General features: G+C 43.5%; 1 protein-coding gene across 1 annotated transcript in view; it reads left to right on the forward strand.

Moving 5' to 3' along the window:
• The window catches only part of LOC121553372 (TBC1 domain family member 15), a 64,663-nt gene extending 45,432 nt beyond the window's left edge, over nucleotides 1-19,231 (forward strand). The window contains exons 9-17 of the mRNA XM_045215712.1: nucleotides 958-1,061; nucleotides 4,547-4,641; nucleotides 7,153-7,269; nucleotides 7,759-7,859; nucleotides 10,518-10,617; nucleotides 11,809-11,906; nucleotides 12,344-12,460; nucleotides 17,700-17,786; nucleotides 18,338-19,231. Of these exons, the coding sequence (XP_045071647.1) occupies nucleotides 958-1,061; nucleotides 4,547-4,641; nucleotides 7,153-7,269; nucleotides 7,759-7,859; nucleotides 10,518-10,617; nucleotides 11,809-11,906; nucleotides 12,344-12,460; nucleotides 17,700-17,786; nucleotides 18,338-18,562 (1,044 nt within the window). The 3' untranslated portion in view covers nucleotides 18,563-19,231. The remainder of the gene's footprint in view (nucleotides 1-957; nucleotides 1,062-4,546; nucleotides 4,642-7,152; nucleotides 7,270-7,758; nucleotides 7,860-10,517; nucleotides 10,618-11,808; nucleotides 11,907-12,343; nucleotides 12,461-17,699; nucleotides 17,787-18,337) is intronic.
• The last annotated feature ends 1,813 nt before the right edge of the window (nucleotides 19,232-21,044 follow it).

The raw sequence follows: 21,044 nt of genomic DNA on the forward strand, positions 1-21,044 counted from the left end.
GTTCATCCTTCACAGAGCTAGCTACAGTATCTCCTCAATACTGTCCATTCTTCACAGAGCTAGCTACAGTAGCTCCTCAATACTGTTCATCCTTCACAGAGCTAGCTACAGTATCTCCTCAATACTGTCCATCCTTCACAGAGCTAGCTACAGTAACTCCTCAATACTGTTCATCCTTCACAGAGCTAGCTACAGTATCTCCTCAATACTGTCCATCCTTCACAGAGCTAGCTACAGTATCTCCTCAATACTGTTCATCCTTCACAGAGCTAGTTACAGTATCTCCTCAATATTGCATTGTGAGTCGGTCTGCCTGTGGCCTTGAGCAGTGAGGCAGAACACTCATTAAAGGCAGTATCTGATGCCTCTCTCTAGTCTCTCTACGTGGTGGATATAAAAATAGGGGTCAGCCTCTTCTCAGAGATCGTTTTGTCTCCCGTCTTCTTTCTCTCTGAAGCAACAGCTGGAAGTAAATGTCTGAGTTTGAACTGGAGTAGCTCTGTTAGGCCTGTTTGTTAATGTTACTTACTGTAGGGCTGTGGGAATAACAGCTGTCTGTCTCTCCTCTCTTATTTTCTCCGTCTCTCTCTGTCTCTCTGTCTCTCTCTCTGTCTGTCTCTCTCTCTCTCTCTCTCTCTCTCTCTCTCTCTCTCTGTCTCTCTCTCTCTCTCTCTCTCTCTCTCTCTGTCTCTCTGTCTCTCTGTCTCTTCTCTCTCTCTGTCTCTCTCTCTCTCTCTGTCTTCTCTCTCTCTCTCTGTCTCTCTCTCTCTCTCTCTCTCTCTCTCTCTCTCTCTCTCTCTCTCTCTCTCTCTCTCTCTCTGTCTCTCTCTCTCTCTCTCTCTCTCTCTCTCTCTCTCTCTCTCTCTCTCTCTCTCTCTCTCTCTCTCTCTCTCTCTCTCTCTCTCTCTCTCTCTCTCTCTCCCCCCATCCCTCTTTCTGTCTCTCCTTCCCTCCTAGGGTCTGTGTCATGTGTTGAGGAAGGAGGGATGGAAGTTTCTGCTGGGCTACTTCCCCTGGGAGAGCACCTCGGAGGAGAGGAGGAGTCTGACCAGGAGGAAAACGTGAGAGAGCCACTCCTACTCATTAGGAGACTGGGAGCCCTGCCATGGTTGACACATTATCTCTGTCAGATCTGCATCATAACAGCACTGTTGATGAAATACTAGGATGGGAAACCCCACAACTCTCACGTCATGTTGTCTTTATGGTTGTAGAGAGATTTTCACAAAGTTTATGAATCGGTAAGCTTTACATTTATAAGTAAATATGACTTTTGTATTTCAGAATGGCTAATAAGTTTGTGTGAAAACAAACGGTGCTGTTCAGATGGCGTTATGAGCACGGTGTATGAAGAGAATACTAGTTTTCATAGCGCAGCACCAGGTTATGTTGTAAACCAGTTTAAGGAAAGTAAAGTGGCCCCTACTATCCTGTTTATTTTTTATTTTTTAATTTTATTTCACCTTTATTTAACCAGGTAAGCCAGTTGAGAACAAGTTCTCATTTACAACTGCGGCCTGGCCAAGATAAAGCAAAGCAGTGCGATAAAAACAACAACACAGAGTTACATATGGGGTAAAACAAAACATAAAGTCAAAAATACAACAGAAAATATATATACAGTGTGTGCAAATATAGTAAGTTATGGAGGTAAGGCAATAAATAGGCCATAGTGCAAAATAATTACAATTAGTATTAACACTGGAATGATAGATGTGCAAGAGATGATGTGCAAATAGAGATACTGGGGTACAAAATGAGCAAAATAAATAACAATATAGGGATGAGGTAGTTGGGTGGGCTAATTTCAGATGGGCTGTGTACAGGTGCAGTGATCGGTAAGGTGCTCTGACAACTGATGCTTAAAGTTAGTGAGGGAGATAAGAGTCTCCTGCTTCAGAGAGTATTATACATCACACAGTAAACACACCCCTAAATGAGGTTAGGGCATTAGGGCTGGGAATTGTCAGGGACCTCACGATACGATATTATCACGATACCTATGTGCCGACTCTATATGTATTACGATTCGAGATTGCGATTTGATGTTCCAAACATATTGCTCACTAACTGTCTGCTGCAGAGAGACCGTGAGAAAATAAGTTTTGATCAGTCATGGAAATAAGTGCTGATAACATGTTGGGTCACTATTAAAAGGTCCAATGCGGCCGTTTTTTTCTTCTGAATATCAAATAATTTCTGGGAAACAATTAAGTACCTTCCTGTGATTTGTTTTTTAATTAAAAGGGTCAAAAAGAAACAAAAATAGTTTATTCTCAAGCAAGGATTTAGCAAGGGCTGTCTGGGAGTGGTCTGAGTGGGGAGGGGAAAACTAGCTGTGATTGGCAGAGAGGTTTGGAACGCTCTTTCTTATTGGTCTATTAACTAATTTACTGCCTGGTGATGTCACCAAGCAGGACAAAACTCCATCCCACCAAAACAGGCAGAAATTTCAGGCGGTCTTTTCAAACAACTCTTACACTAAAATGGCATTATAATTTTCACAATATTATTTCAACCTTATAGTGTGGAAATGTATTTAAAAGACAGGAAAATCACGATTTTGACTGCACTGGGCCTTTAAAAAGAAGACGCTATAGGACGGAAAATACTGGCGTTTTGCCGCAGATAGTCGACTAGCACTAGCTAACACTATCTAGCAAAATATGAAAATATACATTTTTTTTATATATTTTTTTTTACTTTGAGTCAAAGTACAGTGGGGCAAAAAAGTATTTAGTCAGCCACCAATTGTGCAAGTTCTCCCACTTAAAAAGATGAGAGAGGCCTGTAATTTTCATCATAGGTACACGTCAACTATGACAGACAAATTGAGAAAAAAAAATCCAGAAAATCCCATTGTAGGATTTTTAATGAATTTATTTGCAAATTATGGTGGAAAATAAGTATTTGGTCACCTACAAACAAGCAAGATTTCTGGCTCTCACAGACCTGTAACTTCTTCTTTAAGAGGCTCCTCTGTCCTCCACTCGTTACCTGTATTAATGGCACCTGTTTGAACTTGTTATCAGTATAAAAGACACCTGTCCACAACCTCAAACAGTCACACTCCAAACTTCACAATGGCCAAGACCAAAGAGCTGTCAAAGGACACCAAAAACAAAATTGTAGACCTGCACCAGGCTGGGAAGACTGAATCTGCAATAGGTAAGCAGCTTGGTTTGAAGAAATCAACTGTGGGAGCAATTATTAGGAAATGGAAGACATACAAGACCACTGATAATCTCCCTCGATCTGGGGCTCCATGCAAGATCTCACCCCGTGGGGTCAAAATGATCACAAGAACGGTGAGCAAAAATCCCAGAACCACACGGGGGGGACCTAGTGAATGACCTGCTGAGAGCTGGGACCAAAGTAACAAAGCCAACCATCAGTAACACACTACGCCGCCAGGGACTCAAATCCTGCAGTGCGAGACGTGTCCCCCTGCTTAAGCCAGTACATGTCCAGGCCCGTCTGAAGTGCATTTGGATGATCCAGAAGAGGATTGGGAGAATGTCATATGGTCAGATGAAACCAAAATATAACTTTTTGGTAAAAACTCAACTCGTCATGTTTGGAGGACAAAGAATGCTGAGTTGCATCCAAAGAACACCATACCTACTGTGAAGCATGGGGTTGGAAACATCATGCTTTGGGGCTGTTTTTCTGCAAAGGGACCAGGACGACTGATCCGTGTAAAGGAAAGAATGAATGGGGCCATGTATCGTGAGATTTTGAGTGAAAACCTCCTTCCATCAGCAAGGGCATTGAAGATGAAACGTGGCTGGGTCTTTCAGCATGACAATGATCCCAAACACACCGCCCGGGCAACGAAGGAGTGGCTTCGTAAGAAGCATTTCAAGGTCCTGGAGTGGCCTAGCCAGTCTCCAGATCTCAACCCCATAGAATATATTTGGAGGGAGTTGAAAGTCTGTGTTGCCCAGCGACAGCCCCAAAACATCACTGCTCTAGAGGAGATCTGCATGGAGGAATGGGCCAAAATACCAGCAACAGTGTGTGAAAACCTTGTGAAGACTTACAGAAAACGTTTGACCTGTGTCATTGCCAACAAAGGGTATATAACAAAGTATTGAGAAACTTTTGTTATTGACCAAATACTTATTTTCCACCATCATATGCCAATAAATTCATTAAAAATCCTACAATGTGATTTTCTGGATTTTTTTTTCTAATTTTGTCTGTCATAGTTGACGTGTACCTATGATGAAAATTACAGGCCTCTCTCATCTTTTTAAGTGGGAGAACTTGCACAATTGGTGGCTGACTAAATACTTTTTTTCCCCACTGTATCTATAATATAGTCCAAAATAATATTGTGATATGTAACTATCGATTTCCCCCCCCCGTCGTCTCTCTCCTTTACTTTCCTCATTCATATACATTTTAGTCATTTAGCAGACGCCCTTATCCAGAGCCACTTACAGTTAGTGAGTGCATACATTATTATTATTTTTTTTAATCTTTCCTCACGGATGACTACTTATTGCCTCTCTTCTCATCCTCTCTTCCTCTCTTTCCTCAGGGATGAGTACTTCCGTATGAAGCTCCAGTGGAAGTCAGTGAGTGAGGAGCAAGAGAAACGCAACAGCAGGTTAAGAGACCACAGGAGTCTTATAGGTAATCACCACCATCATCATCATCACTTCTAACAGAATGTTAGTCAGGAGTCTTATAGGTAATCACCACCATCATCATCATCACTTCTAACAGAATGTTAGTCAGGAGTCTTATAGGTAATCACCACCATCATCATCATCACTTCTAACAGAATGTTAGTCAGGAGTCTTATAGGTAATCACCACCATCATCATCATCATCTTCTAACATAATGTTAGTCAGGAGTCTTATAGGTAATCATCATCATCATCATCATCACTTCTAACAGAATGTTAGTCAGGAGTCTTATAGGTAATCACCACCATCATCATCATCACTTCTAACAGAATGTTAGTCAGGAGTCTTATAGGTAATCACCACCATCATCATCATCACTTCTAACAGAATGTTAGTCAGGAGTCTTATAGGTAATCACCACCATCATCATCATCACTTCTAACAGAATGTTAGTCAGGAGTCTTATAGGTAATCACCACCATCATCATCATCTTCTAACAGAATGTTAGTCAGGAGTCTTATAGGTAATCACCACCATCATCATCACTTCTAACAGAATGTTAGTCACCAGATAACGTGTATTGGCAGTATCCTAGAGGTTAGACCAGCAGCCGGAAGGCTTTCATCCCATGTAACATATCCTGCCATTGTGCCCTTGAGCAAGGCACTTAACCACCACAATTGCTGCTGCTGACCCTGTGCCGCTCAACGTGTGTTTGTGTATCTGGGGGTGTTGGGGAAGCCAGAAGACAAATGTCCATTCAAACTGAAGGACAATAGTTGTATTCTATTTGATTCTGTTGGTCTGACAGTAGGATGGGGAAGTGGTTTGTACAATGGGCACTGTGGCCAACAGATAGGAGACCTTTCCAATATGCTAATGAGTCAGGCTCCTTGTTCCAACATCCTGTCAGCAATTTAACTTCCCCAGCCAGTGAAGAACAAAACTTGGCCACATTCTGTCTGGGTTTCACCCCAAACTGCTCAGCAAAGCCATCGAAAACAAAGTGTGACACCACTCCTGGTTTAGCAGCTTGAAGACTGAGCTGGGCCTGGAACCAATCTGGCTCCCGTCGGATCAACCCCATGTTTTATTCAATATTCCATCAGCGTCGTCAGCCTGTAGAACAGAGCCCCGTGGTTGCGTCCCAAATGGCACCCTGTAGAGTGCACTACTTTTGACCAGAGCCCCTGTGTGCACTAAATAGGGAATAGGTGGCCATTTGGGACGTAGCCCGTGTCAGCCAGGTAATGGGGTCTCATCTCCTGATTGTAGAGGAATGATCCATACTGCATCTGGCTGGCTCCTCAATGGACTTGGCATTTCTATTCTCTCTGTCTCTCTCTCCTCTCTCTCGCTCGCTCTCTCTCTGAGTCTCGCCCCTCTCTATTCAAAGGATAGAAATTAGGCTCCGGTTGTAACAGGGTTAGGGTTGTGTGCTCTCTGTAAATGTCAACCTGAAATGAATATGGAAATGAGCGGCGGCTGGCACGGAGCAATGCAGATCTACTGAAGTGCTGCTGGTTCCATTTCTGACTTCAACTCCTGGTAGTAAACTTTTGTCTAAGGACAATCAGGCGAGTTTGTGTGGTGAAGTCGGGGCCTGTATTCATAAAGCCTCTCAGAGTAGGAGTGCTGATCCAGGATCAGGTTCCGTCTGTCCATGTCGTCATCTGATTCATTATGTTCTAATAGATCAGTACTCCTCCTACTCTGACTCTTTATGAATACTGGCCCTGGTGGCTGTTAGTTCCCTCTACAGAGAAAGACCCTCCTACTCTTTATGAATACTGGCCCTGGTGGCTGTTAGTTCCCTCTACAGAGAAAGACCCTCCTACTCTTTATGAATACTGGCCCTGGTGTCTGTTAGTTCCCTCTACAGAGAAAGACCCTCCTACTCTTTATGAATACTGGCCCTGGTGGCTGTTAGTTCCCTCTACAGAGAAAGACCCTCCTACTCTTTATGAATACTGGCCCTGGTGTCTGTTAGTTCCCTCTACAGAGAAAGACCCTCCTACTCTTTATGAATACTGGCCCTGGTGGCTGTTAGTTCCCTCTACAGAGAAAGACCCTCCTACTCTTTATGAATACTGGCCCTGGTGGCTGTTAGTTCCCTCTACAGAGAAAGACCCTCCTACTCTTTATGAATACTGGCCCTGGTGGCTGTTAGTTCCCTCTACAGAGAAAGACCCTCCTACTCTTTATGAATACTGGCCCTGGTGGCTGTTAGTTCCCTCTACAGAGAAAGAAGTAAACAGGACAGATAAACAGAGTCTAAAGACAGGCCGTCAGTCCGTCCGCACGTCCGTCCGTCAGTCCGTAAGGATGGATTGTGTAAATTCTGCATCTATATATTTTGTCTGTATTTTCTGTCTATTGTCTGTATGTAATTGTCTGTCTGTCTAACTCCATAGCAGCACCGTTTCACTGAGTCAAATCCTGGACACGCAGAAAATGTATTTGGTGAATAAAGATGATTCTAAGGTCCCTGACTGCGTTGATTTCCTCCACAGAGAAAGACGTGAACAGGACGGATCGGACCAACACGTTCTATGAAGGAGCAGACAGCCCAGGACTGATTCTGCTGCACGACGTCCTCATGACCTACTGCATGTATGACTTTGACCTGGGTAAGACTAAGCTTGTCATACTGCATGTATGACTTTGACCTGGGTAAGACAAAGCTTGTCATACTGAATGACTTTGACCTGGGTAAGACTAAGCTTGTCATACTGAATGACTTTGACCTGGGTAAGACTAAGCTTGTCATACTGCATGTATGACTTTGACCTGGGTAAGACGAAGCTTGTCATACTGAATGACTTTGACCTGGGTAAGACTAAGCTTGTCATACTGCATGTATGACTTTGACCTGGGTAAGACTAAGCTTGTCATACTGAATGACTTTGACCTGGGTAAGACGCTGATTCCGCTCCAGCCATTACCACGAGCCCGTCCTCCCCAATTAAGATGCCATCAACCTCCTGTGGTCAAGACTTTGTTGTATGAAAGCTCTCCAGAACTGTTTCAAATCCTCTCTCTCTCTCTCTGTCATCACCAGGCTTTGATTGATTGATTGACTGACTGACTAAACCGGGTTGTTTTTGCTCCGTCACCAGGCTATGTCCAGGGTATGAGTGACCTGCTGTCTCCTATTCTCTATGTGATGGAGAACGAGGTGGACGCCTTCTGGTGCTTTGTCTGCTTCATGGACCAGATGGTGAGACTGACAACATAGAACTAGATATACTAGAACATACGTAATATAGAAATATAATTACTAGAATGGACAAAGCCCCTCAGACCAAAGCAAATTAAATGAGGCTGTCCGTTCTAGTAATTCCATGTCTAAGACGGCACAGTTCTCCCTGTTTATCAAGAGAGAGGCCAACTAGGTCAGTGTTGGTAGAGTGTGACCTGATTACCTGACCACGCTGGGTTCCCATGGTGCATTTCACAAAGGATGCATCTATGACCACTCCCCCATAGCCTCCACCAATGGCTGAGCAGAGCTTCATGGTTCCACCAATGGCTGACCAGTGTCTATCAGCTGAGAAGGTGTGGCTGTCTTCTGACCAATCATTTCCACTCCACTGAGGTTACCGATCACCCTCATGCTTTTTGATGCCACTCCTTGTCACTCCCTGCCCTATGATTTGTGTTCTATTTTCCTTAGTAGTATTATCCAACCTTATGACATCACTACAGCTCTATGATTTGTGTTCTGAATTAGTTTATTTTTCTATCTTATTATCCAACCTGTTACAACACCATCCAGCTTCCTGTCTGTTCTGTTATAACACCATCCAGCTTCCTGTCTGTTCTGTTACAACACCATCCAGCTTCCTGTCTGTTCTGTTATAACACCATCCAGCTTCCTGTCTGTTCTGTTACAACACCATCCAGCTTCCTGTCTGTTCTCTGTTACAACACCATCCAGCTTCCTGTCTGTTCTGTTACAACACCATCCAGCTTCCTGTCTGTTCTCTGTTACAACACCATCCAGCTTCCTGTCTGTTCTGTTACAACACCATCCAGCTTCCTGTCTGCTTTCTGTTACAACACCATCCAGCTTCCTGTCTGTTTTCTGTTACAACACCATCCAGCTTCCTGTCTGTTCTGTTACAACACCATCCAGCTTCCTGTCTGTTCTCTGTTACAACACCACCCAGCTTCCTGTCTGTTCTCTGTTACAACACCACCCAGCTTCCTGTCTGTTACAACACCATCCAGCTTCCTGTCTGTTACGACACCATCCAGCTTCCTGTCTGTTACCTCTATTCTGTCTTCCACATGGCTACTGAAGTAATTTAAAGGGGATTTCGTGTTCATGAACCATTCCTAGCTTTATAGATACTGTAGCCCAGGGCTGGTCTAGGGCTGGTCTTCCCTGGTAAACAGCTATACACACACTAACAGGTTAGGATAAACAGCAGTCATGTTAATATTACTCGGCTGAGTGGTCTTGTACCTGACAGGCCCTCATTATTCAAAGGAAACCCAAAGACCATGTCATCTCCAGTGCTCTGACTGTCATCCCACCCATTAATACATCAAACATGGCTACATCAGGGTTTATTGGTATAAACACCTGCCAGCTAGCAACTTGTTAGTGGGGAAGGGAAAAGGAGTAGAGAGCATCAATATGGTGTTATGTGACTGGCCGACTGGCTGACTGACCGGCTGGCTGGCCGACTGACTGGCTGGCCGGCTGGCTGGCCGACTGACTGACTGACCGGCTGGCTGGACACCCTTTCAAATTAGTGGATTCGGCTATTTCAGCCACACCCGTTGCTGACAGGTGTATAACATTGAGCACACAGCCATGCAATCTCCATAGACAAACAGTGGCAGTAGAATGGCCTTACTGAAGAGCTCAGTGACTTTCAACGTGGCACCGTCGTAGGATGCCACCTTTCCAACAAGTCATTTCGTCATATTTCTGCCCTGCTAGAGCTGCCCCGGTCAACTGTAAGTGCTGTTATTGTGAAGTGGAAACGTCTAGGAGTAACAATGGCTCAGCCGCGAAGTGTTAGGCCACACAAGCTCACAGAACGGTACCGCCGAGTGCTGTACCGCCGAGTGCTGAAGCGTGTAAAGATCATTAGTCCTCGTTTGCAACACTCACTTCCGAGTTCCAAACTGCCTCTGGAGCAGTGGAAACGTGTTTTATGGAGTGATGAATCATGCTTCACCATCTGGCAGTCCGACGGACGGATCTGGGTTTGGTGGATGCCAGGAGAACGCTACCTGCCCAAATGCATAGTGCCAACTGTACAGTGAGGAGGAGGAGGAATAATGGTCTGGGGCTGTTTTTCATGTTTCGGGCTAGACCCCTTAGTTCCAGTGAATGTAAAAACGCTACAGCATACAATGATATTCTAGACGATTCTGTGCTTCCAACTTTGTGGCAAAGTTTGGGGAAGGCCCTTTCCTGTTTCAGCATGACAATGCCCCCGTGCACAAAGCGAGGTCCATACAGAAATGGTTTGTCGAGATCGGTGTGGAAGAACTTGACTGGCCTGCACGGAGCCCTGACCTTAACCCCATTGAACACCTTTTGGGATGAATTGGAACGCCGACTGCAAGCCAGGCCTAATCGTCCAACATCAGTGACCGACCTCACTAATGCTCTTGCGGCTGAATGGAAGCAAGTCCCCGCAGCAATGTTCCAACATCTAGTGGAAAGCCTTCCCAGAAGAGTGGAGGCTGTTATAGCAGCAAAGGGGGGGACCAACTCCATATTAATGGGCATGATTTTGGAATGAGATGTTAGACGAGCGGGTGTCCACATACTGTTGGTCATGTAGTGTATCTGTCTAAATAGTATACCTGTCTATATAGTGTTAATGTATTTCTATGTTGTCTAAATTCTCAGCACCAGAACTTTGAGGAGCAGATGCAGGGTATGAAGACTCAGCTGATCCAGCTCAGCACTCTGCTACGACTACTGGACCTGTCTTTCTGGAACTTCCTGGGTGAGGGGAACACACACACACACACACACACACACACACACACAGGGCATGCTTAAAAAAGTTTTCCTTCCAGAAAATGAAATGTTGTGTTTCTTATTGTAGTCCCGGTTGTCCAGTCCCTGCCTGTTTCAATCAATTTTCTTCCGTTCGGTGCCTAATGAATAACACCCATTACTACCATTTAGAATCCACAGAATGGAACATTCACCGTGACAACGGAACACGCGTTCATCCCCATCATAAGGGTACTAGATAATCATCTTGATAGAGCCAATGAAATATTACCCCTGTGTGTTCTCTCTCTCTCTCTCTCTCTCTCTCTCTCTCAAATGTGACGACACCACATTTGTCTTCGTAGAAAAACAAGAGGTTATCCAAGTTGAACTAAGACTTCCTAATGAGATAAATATGGGTGTTCCGTTCGGAGAGTCTTTCCTATTTGCTAGAGGTTGTAGGGGTCAGCTGCATCCCTAAACAGTCCCTGATAAGTTGTGGTGAATTAGGCTGTTTAAATACGGCTAGCGCCACGGTGCGATCTGATTGGGACGATGTTGATTTATCACCGCATACTTTATAATCATTCATTTTCTTGATTAATTTGGGCTCGCTCAGCCAGCCTACTAAAACTGCTCTGCTGTTCGTTACCTCCCGGGATAACAACAACCGCTCCTTTGGAATTTAGAGAGCTTCCAAGAACAATAAACCAAGTCAATTCAATAATATGTAAATGAGTTGTTGTTATTTATCGCTTTAATTTGAGCAGGAAAGAGGAGGATGAGGAGGACGACGATGATTGGGGGGGTGAAGAAGAGATGGAGGGGTGGGAAGGAAAAAGAGGCTTAAGGGTCTCTATGATTGGTTGACTTAATTTACGAGCCTCCACCTCCTCCTCAACCCTCTTTCACCTCCTCACTATTGACCTTCCTTCATCTCCTTGATCAGACATACTCACAACTCTGACAACTTGGGAGTGGATTTAACCCTCTCAGGGATGGTTGGGTCTAAGCCAATGGCTTTTCAGCTCATGGTGTCTGAAGACAATACCCGAGATGTTGGGTTCCCTTCATTCTAACCTTCTTATGATGTACTTCTGCTAATGTGTGTGTGCGTGTGCGTGTGCGTGTGCGTGTGCGTTTGCGTGTGCGTGTGCGTGCGCGTGCGCGTGCGCGTGCGCGTGTGTGCATCCTACAGGGGCCCAGGACTCCGGTCACCTGTATTTCTGCTTCCGCTGGCTCCTGATTCGCTTCAAGAGAGAACTGAGTTACCCTGACGTCCTGCGTCTATGGGAAGTGAGTCACACACCTTCACCACGTTCAAGGCGTTGACTGTTAATCAATCGGCTGTTCCTCTAGTGATCGGTCAGCCCACACAGTCAATTCAGCCAATCAATCAGAGACCAATCAGTCGGTACAGTGAGCCCTTGACCAATCAGTGGGCTCTCTCTGTCCCCTGACTCTCTGGTCCTGCTGCTCCTCAGGCTCTCCTCCTCCTCCAAACTCCCCAGAGATGAATCAGTAACCTGATTTAAATGGCCCGTAGTTTAGTTTTAATTTCATCATCTCTCCATTGGTCCAGAGGCATCGTGAGGAAACACAAGCCAATTTAAGATTCATTGAATGATGTTTCACAGAATCACAACAATTTGTTTGGTATATGAGAAATAATGATGCAGATATTGTATAACACACACACACACACACTGACTCTGTCTCTGGGTTGGCTTCAGGTCATGTGGACTGGACTGCCGTGCCAGAACTTCCACCTGCTGGTGTGCTGTGCCATCCTGGACTCAGAGAAACACAAGATCATGGAGGAACAATACGGCTTCAATGAGATCCTCAAGGTGCGCGTGTGTTTTCTTACATTTGTGTGTGTGTGTGTGCGTGCGTGCGTGCGTGCGTGCGTGCGTGCGTGCGTGCGTGCGTGCGGTTAGTGAGGGAGGGAGAGAGAGAAAGAAAGTATGGAGAGTGAGGGGAAAGAGCGCGGGGAGAGAGGAACACGAAGAGAGAATAGGCTTCACACTGTGTTTTATCATGACTGAAGGAAGCAGTTAATTATCACCTAGCAGGAGCATGTGGTCTTCTAACTAACAGGCTCTCACTGCCTAGTCTCATTACAACACACTCTTATATCCACACAGAATACACTGTCTGTTATGTGTTAAATGAGTGAACTGAAAATGGCATTCAGTGTTGGAAGCGTTATCCCTGTCATCACTTTAGCACAGGGATAGGCAACTTTGATGGGGTGGGGGGCCACAAAAAAAATCTGAACTCATCATGAGGGGCCGCAGTGGCTTGTGGGTCTGCTTACCCACATCCATACCCATTCATGCAGTCAGAGCCAGCTCTAGCCTTTTGGGGGTCCTAAACAGAGCGCCCCCCCTCTTGAAAGTGGAGAGAACGTTTTCGAGTTCATTTCCTGAAATGTTACACATTTTTCCATGGGGCATAGAGAGAATGTTGCAGTTTTTAAAGCAGGTTTGCTGCAATTCTACACATTTTCCCATGGGACGTAGAGAAAATGTTGCAGTTTTTAAAGCAAGTTTGCTGCAATTCTACACATTTTCCCATGGGACGTAGAGAAAATGTTGCAGTTTTTAAAGCAAGTTTGCTGCAATTCTACACATTTTCCCATGGGACGTAGAGAAAATGTTGCAGTTTTTAAAGCAAGTTTGCTGCAATTCTACACATTTTCCCATGGGACGTAGAGAAAATGTTGCAGTTTTTAAAGCAAGTTTGCTGCAATTCTACACATTTTGCCATGGGGTGGAGAGAAATGTTTGCAGTTATTAATGTGTGTGTGCGGTGCGTGCGTGCGTGCGTGTGCAAGGTCGTTCGGGGAAACATTACACTAGATATTACCTCCTAAAATAAAAGGGTCCTTTTGGCTCCTATCAGATGAGTGGTGAGAGCACCGCCTCTATTCCCTATGACACACTGATGTCTGACCCCCTCTATTCCCTATGACACACTGATGTCTGACCCCCTCTATTCCCTATGACACACTGATGTCTGACCCCCTCTATTCCCTATGACACACTGATGTCTGACCCCCTCTATTCCCTATGACACACTGATGTCTGACCCCCTCTATTCCCTATGACACACTGATGTCTGACCCCCTCTATTCCCTATGACACACTGATGTCTGACCCCTCTATTCCCTATGACACACTGATGTCTGACCCCCTCTATTCCCTATGACACACTGATGTCTGACCCCCTCTATTCCCTATGACACACTGATGTCTGACCCCCTCTATTCCCTATGACACACTGATGTCTGACCCCCTCTGTCTTTTAGTGGTGTTCAACCACTCCCTGTCAAAGTCTCTTCCATCCAAATGTAGGCCCGACAGAATTTAACATCCCTCCTCCATCTCAATGTAGTGATGATGGCAAGTGAAAACCATAGAACTAGTTAAAATGTTTGGAATTTTTGTATAGTGAAAATTAATAATGATTTAAGTCTGGTAATCTCTCTAGAAATATAGGCTGATGTAATCTGGAGTTACCTTGGCTGAGTGATATACACTACTGGTCCAAGGTTTTACTACACCTACTCATTCAAAGTTTTTTTTTTTTTTTTTACTATTTTCTACATTGTAGAAAATAGTAAAAAATAAAGAAAACCCCTTGAATGAGTAGGTGTTCTAAAACTTTTGACCGGTAGTGTACAGGATAGCCTATAAGAACGCATAAAACCATTAAATCATTCAACATTTTACCTGAGGTTACTTCCTGATGTGATCACAGCTGCTCTCTCTGCAGTTGGTCGACAGCTAGTAGACGGTAACCATGGAGACCTTGCAGGCTCTATCTATCTGTACAGTAGCTACAACACCTGGTGAGAGAGAAAGGACAGACACCGTTGGAAATACAACCCATATTTATCTTTATTTTCCCTTTTGTACTTGAACTATTTGCATATCGTTAAAACACTGTATAATGACATATTATTACATTTTTTAAATGGTTTTATTATTTTTGAACTTTTGAGTGTAATATTTACTGTTCATTTATTGTTTACTTCACTTTTGTTTATTGTCTATCACTTGCTTTGGCAATGTAAACACACGTTTCCCATGCCAATAAAACCCTTAGAATTGAAAGGGAGCGAAAGAGGGGGAGAAAGTGAGTGGGGGAGAGCGAGGGGGGGGGGGCGGTTAGTGAGGGAGGGAGAGAGAGAAAGAAAGTATGGAGAGTGAGGGGAAAGAGCGCGGGGAGAGAGGAACACGAAGAGAGAATAGGCTTCACACTGTGTTTTATCATGACTGAAGGAAGCAGTTAATTATCACCTAGCAGGAGCATGTGGTCTAACCAACAGGCTCTCACTGCCTAGTCTCATTACAACACACTCTTATATCCACACAGAATACACTGTCTGTTATGTGTTAAATGAGTGAACTGAAAATGGCATTCAGTGTTGGAAGCGTTATCCCTGTCATCACTTTAGCACAGGGATAGGCAACTTTGATGGGGTGGGGGGCCACAAAAAAAATCTGAACTCATCATGAGGGGCCGCAGTGGCTTGTGGGTCTGCTTACCCACATCCATACCCATTCATGCAGTCAGAGCCAGCTCTAGCCTTTTGGGGGTCCTAAACAGAGCGCCCCCCTCTTGAAAGTGGAGAGAACGTTTTCGAGTTCATTTCCTGAAATGTTACACATTTTTCCATGGGGCATAGAGAGAATGTTGCAGTTTTTAAAGCAGGTTTGCTGCAATTCTACACATTTTCCCATGGGACGTAGAGAAAATGTTGCAGTTTTTAAAGCAAGTTTGCTGCAATTCTACACATTTTCCCATGGGACGTAGAGAAAATGTTGCAGTTTTTAAAGCAAGTTTGCTGCAATTCTACACATTTTCCCATGGGACGTAGAGAAAATGTTGCAGTTTTTAAAGCAAGTTTGCTGCAATTCTACACATTTTGCCATGGGGTGGAGAGAAATGTTTGCCGTTATTAATATGATATTTGAGTGAGAGTGACTAACAAAAGTCAATGGGGGCCCCCGGTTGGTAAATCGACCATTACTTCAAGTTTAGATGGCTGGCCTCTAGACTCATTTACCAATCAAACCAGCTGACTTTGAAAAGGTTTTTGATAAAGTACGACTGGAATTTATATATAAATGCCTGGTGTATTTACATTTTGGAGAGTCTTATACAATGGGTTAAAGTTATGTATAGTAACCCTGGCTGTAAAATAGTCAATAATGGCTACTTCTCAGAAAGTTTTAAACTGTCAAGAGGAGTAAAACAAGGTTGTCCACTATCAGCATATCTATTTATTATGGCCATCGAAATGTTAGCTATTAAAATCAGATCCAACGATAATAAATCCAGGGCTTAAAAACAAAGGTGTCATTGTACACTGATGATTCATGTTTTCTTTTAAATCCACAATTTGGATCCCTCTACAGCCTCAAGAGGATCTAGATAATTTTTCTAACCTCTCTGGATTACATTCTAATTATGATAAGTGTGCCATACGTATTGGCTCACTACAAAAATACTTTTATATTACCGTGCACCAATAAAATGGTCTGACAGTGAAGTGGACATACTAGGTATTCACATCCCGAAGGAAAGAAATGATCCCACTACAATACATTTTAATCGAAAGTTAGCCAAATTAGATACGATTTTGCTACCATGGAAGGACAACATCCCAGTTTACCTATTTGCTTATGGCCCTGTCTACACCTAACAACTTGTTTGTTAAATTATTTGAGTAAGGAATATTCAATTTTATTTGAAATTGCAAGCAAGACAAAAGTAAACAGGCCTATTTTATATAATGAATATGAATTGGGAGGGCAGAAATGATTAAATATGAAAGCATTAGACCTCTCACTAAAGGCTTCAGTCATACAAAAACTATACTTCTACTACTATACTAATCCCAACTGGTTCTCTAGCAGATTAAGGAGAGAATGGCTCACCCCGGGAGCTAGCACCGGCAGCGAAAAATGTATGCACGCATGACTGTAAGTCCGGAAAAACTCTGCTAAGGCATATAAATGTTCAGGAATGGCCTTTTTCCCTTTATTCAGATTACAACCTCTCACTTTCGGTTATTTAAAAATGAAATAATCTCCAAAATATCACTATTTCTAAAACAAGCAATAGAAAGTTTGTTGCTAGTTCAGTTTAATCCACCGGAAAAGACAGAACAAATATTACGGCAAATATTACTGTTAAAGTCAAATATACTAATTGATAAAAATACACATGCGGAGATCATCCGTTCACCCACACCGCGTCTCACAAAGACACGGCGGTTGGAACCAAAAATCTCAAATTTGGACTCCAGACAAATTTCCACCGGTCTAATGTCCATTGCTCGTGTTTCTTGGCCCAAGCAAGTCTTCTTCTTATTGGTGTCCTTTAGTAGTGGTTTCTTTGCAGGAATCTTACCATGAAGGCCTGATTCACACAGTCTCCTCTGAACAGTTGATGTTGAGATGTGTCTGTTACTTGAACTCTGTGAAGCATGTATTTGCTCTGCAATTTCTGAGGCTGGTAAGTCTAATGAACTTATCCTCTGCAACAGAGGTAACTCTGGGTCTTCCATTCCTGTGGCGGTCCTCATGAGAGCCGGTTTCATCATAGCGCTTGATGGTTTTTGCGACTGCACTTGAAGAAATTTTCCGTATTTACTGACCTTCATGTCTGAAAGTAACGATGGACTGTCATTTCTCTTTGCTTATTTGAGCTGTTCTTGCCATAATATGGACTTGGTCTTTGACCAAATAGGGCTATCTTCTCTATACCTTGTCACAACACAACTGATTGGCTCAAATGCATTAAGAATTAAAGAAATTCCACAAATTAACTTTTAAGAAGGCACACCTGTTAATTGAAATGCATTCCAGGGGACTACCTTATTCTACAATGTAGAAAATAGTTTTAAAAAATAAAGAAAAGCCCTTGCATGAGTAGGTGTTCTAGAACTTTTGACTGGTACTGTATGTTATTTTTTTCAAATTGATCCGCGCATGCGGCCCGCGGGCCGTCAGTTGCCCATCCCTGCTTTAGCAAGTCACCTGATCTGAGAATGTTCTCCTCCCTTCTTTCCAGCACATAAATGAACTGCCGATGAAACTGGACATCGGGGCCATCCTCAAGAAAGCTGAAGCCTTATGCCTGCAGCTGAAGAGTTGTAAGGTATGTATCCATAGATGGATGTCGTATCTTCAGAACGTTTGTCCTTACAGTATATTCTGAAATACATACATGGGTTTGCTGAGTGCTGAAAGGGAAAGGAGTTGGGTTTGGATTGGTTTGGATTGGTTTGGATTGGTTTGGATTGGTTTGGATTGGTTTGGATTGGTTTGCGCAGTTGCCAGTAGAAGGGTGTGTATTGGGTTCAAAGGGGGGTTTTCAACACAACCGTCGTTAACTCTTTATAGGATTTTCCCAACTCAGTGGTAGAAATACACAGGGGGTGTGAGTAAATGCATTTGAAACTAGCCCTCATTAAAACGTGTCTGTGACATACGTTTTAAATAGTTTTCTTCTGATGATATCCTGATTTGTGTCCGACTCCATCGCAGAACATTAGATACCTTCAGAATGTTTGCGCCGGTATTCTGAAACACTTATTGAACTCCGCTATGAATTATAGGTACAATCAGATCTAACACTCTTCAACACCTTGTTATTGACCTACGGTTCTATCCGGATCTTTAATCTCATCATGTTTATTGTCTGTGTAGGACTTGCCCGACTCAGTGGTTGAGATCCTTGGATTCAACAGCACAAAGACCGAGTCATCATCCCAGTCAGAGGACATGGAGAGAATGGACAGGGAAGACTCTCCAGAACCTTCTACACCGTCAGACCACCAGCAGGACTTAGTCTCTGACTACAGCCCCAGCGGCAGCAACAGACACTTACGGGACGCGGCACGTGACGTTTACAAATTAGCCTACATATCGTAGCCAGCCTGGCTAACAAGTAGTCTCTCGTGCAGTGAGAGATTTGGTTCTGGTTGCTGAGATTGGGCTCACAGCCGAGTGAAAGAGGTGGGTTTCCTCTCTCCAACCTCACAGACAGAGGAGAGCTGGGAAACGGCTTCTCAGGGCGACATTATAATCGAGCCCAGGAGGTATTCATTCAAAGGACGTTTTTGCAAATCAAATAATTTTTGTAATGATTCTCATTCTTCTTGCTAGAGGTGGATCTTCGTGTTTTTAGGAGATTGCTCCTTATTGCTCCTGACTCCAAGGTATTGGGTTTGATTTTTTTTTTCCTCATTGCTTTGTGTTAGTCGCTCCTGAATCGTGTGAATAGTCAAATGAACGCTTAAGGAGTTGACGTGGTTTAAATAGAGGTGGAAGGCCTGAGGAATGGATAAGGTTTTATATAAACAGGGGTTATTACATCTCACTGTAGTATTCAGCTATTAGGAGCCCTAGGTGTAATTAAATTATAACCAGTGGCTGTATTATCTCAAGGCAAGGCCACTCTCCTCTGCCAACTGAATATGATTATCTACCCTGCTGCCCAATGACATGGATTATACATAGTGTACAAAACACCTGCTCTTTCCATGACGTAGACTGGCCAGGTGAATCCAGGTGAAATCTATGATCCCTTATTGATGTCACTTGTTAAATCCACTTCAATCAGTGTAGATGAAGGGGAGGAGACAGGTTAAAGAAGGAGCTTTAAGCCTTGAAGCAATTGAGACATGGATTGTGTATATGTGCCATTCAGAGGGTGAATGGGCAAGACAAAATATTTAAGTGCCTTTGAACTGGGTATGGTAGTAGGTGCCAGGCGCATTGGTTTGAGTGTGTCAAGAACTGCAACGCTGCTGGGTTTTTCAACAGTTTCCCATGTGTATCAAGAATGGTCCCCCACCCAAAGGACAGCCAGGCAACTTGACACAACTGTGGGAAGCATTGGAGTCAACATGGGCCAGCATCCCTGTGGAACGCTTTCGACACCTTGTAGAGTCCATGCCCCGTCAAATTGAGGCTGTTCTGAGGGCAAAAGGGGGTGCAACCCAATGTTAAGGTGTTCCTAATGTTTTGGCCACTCAGTGTATATATATGCTGCTGCCTTGCTGACATCTGATTTTGGTAAGACTGAAAAATACATGATTTATATTGAATAATGTACTTTGTTTCTGAAACCATATTGTCAATCAAACTAGAATGTGTGGGTTGACATCCTTTATGTACTTGTATTACCTTGCCTTAGACGTCTGGTCCTCTGGACTGGAGGTTCCCAGAAGTTGCTTTATCAAACACAGAACCTTACAGCAACATTTCAAATGATGTAGGGTCCATGCTAAGCCAACCACGAGGCCTTTGTCAACATATACAGACAGACTTACTTCCATGTACTCATTTACATAATCTGTTAGCCGCCTACTATTTTCTTGCCGTGTTTAACATTGATGATTCTTACTTCTGTGGGGAAGATTGTAAAGGAGTTGATGTAGTCATTGATTATGGTGCATGTTGAAACTCCTTAGCCTTCCAAGTGAATTATCAGAAAGAGCAATGCTGGAAGACTGTTCATATGTGAATCTTCCTGTGTACAGATTTGTATATTCCAGCAGTTTGTACTGTATATATTTGATACCGTCTTTGACAACCAATTATGTTTGAAATCTTTTAAAGAACCTGAATTTCATGACTCATCTTTTTATTGCTTAATGTGATAGAAGTATCAGTATCTATCTCCCCTCTGTTCAGGAGTCTCTCCCAGTCCTGACAGCCATCTATGGGAGGATCTCGATTGCATTTCCTTGATTTCTCGCATCCTCTCTCCTCGCCTCCTTCTCAACACCCATTGAGATGGTCAGAGGGGAGGGAACTCTTACCTTCTCATCCAATGGGATGCGAAGAATCAAGGAAAAGCGATTTTGAGATTCTCCCCATGTCTCAACTGGCAAGCCAGTCTGTTCACAGTTCCAAATATCCTGAGGCTAGAAATATAACAAATGAACCATTATGTCCCTTATTTTTTTCTCTCCCTATTCTGCATTGACACAAATTAACAACTACAGTGGGGAAAAAAAGTATTTAGTCAGCCACCAATTGTGCAAGTTCTCCCACTTAAAAAGATGAGAGAGGCCTGTAATTTTCATCATAGGTACACGTCAACTATGACAGACAAAATGAGAAAAAAGAATCCAGAAAATCACATTGTAGGATTTTTAATGAATTTATTTGCAAATTATGGTGGAAAATAAGTATTTGGTCACCTACAAACAAGCAAGATTTCTGGCTCTCACAGACCTGTAACTTCTTCTTTAAGAGGATCCTCTGTCCTCCACTCGTTAGCTGTATTAATGGCACCTGTTTGAACTTGTTATCAGTATAAAAGACACCTGTCCACAACCTCAAACAGTCACACTCCAAACTCCACTATGGCCAAGACCAAAGAGCTGTCAAAGGACACCAGAAA

This window comes from Coregonus clupeaformis, unplaced genomic scaffold, assembly GCF_020615455.1.
Source record: "Coregonus clupeaformis isolate EN_2021a unplaced genomic scaffold, ASM2061545v1 scaf0499, whole genome shotgun sequence".
Taxonomy (NCBI): Eukaryota; Metazoa; Chordata; class Actinopteri; order Salmoniformes; family Salmonidae; genus Coregonus; species Coregonus clupeaformis.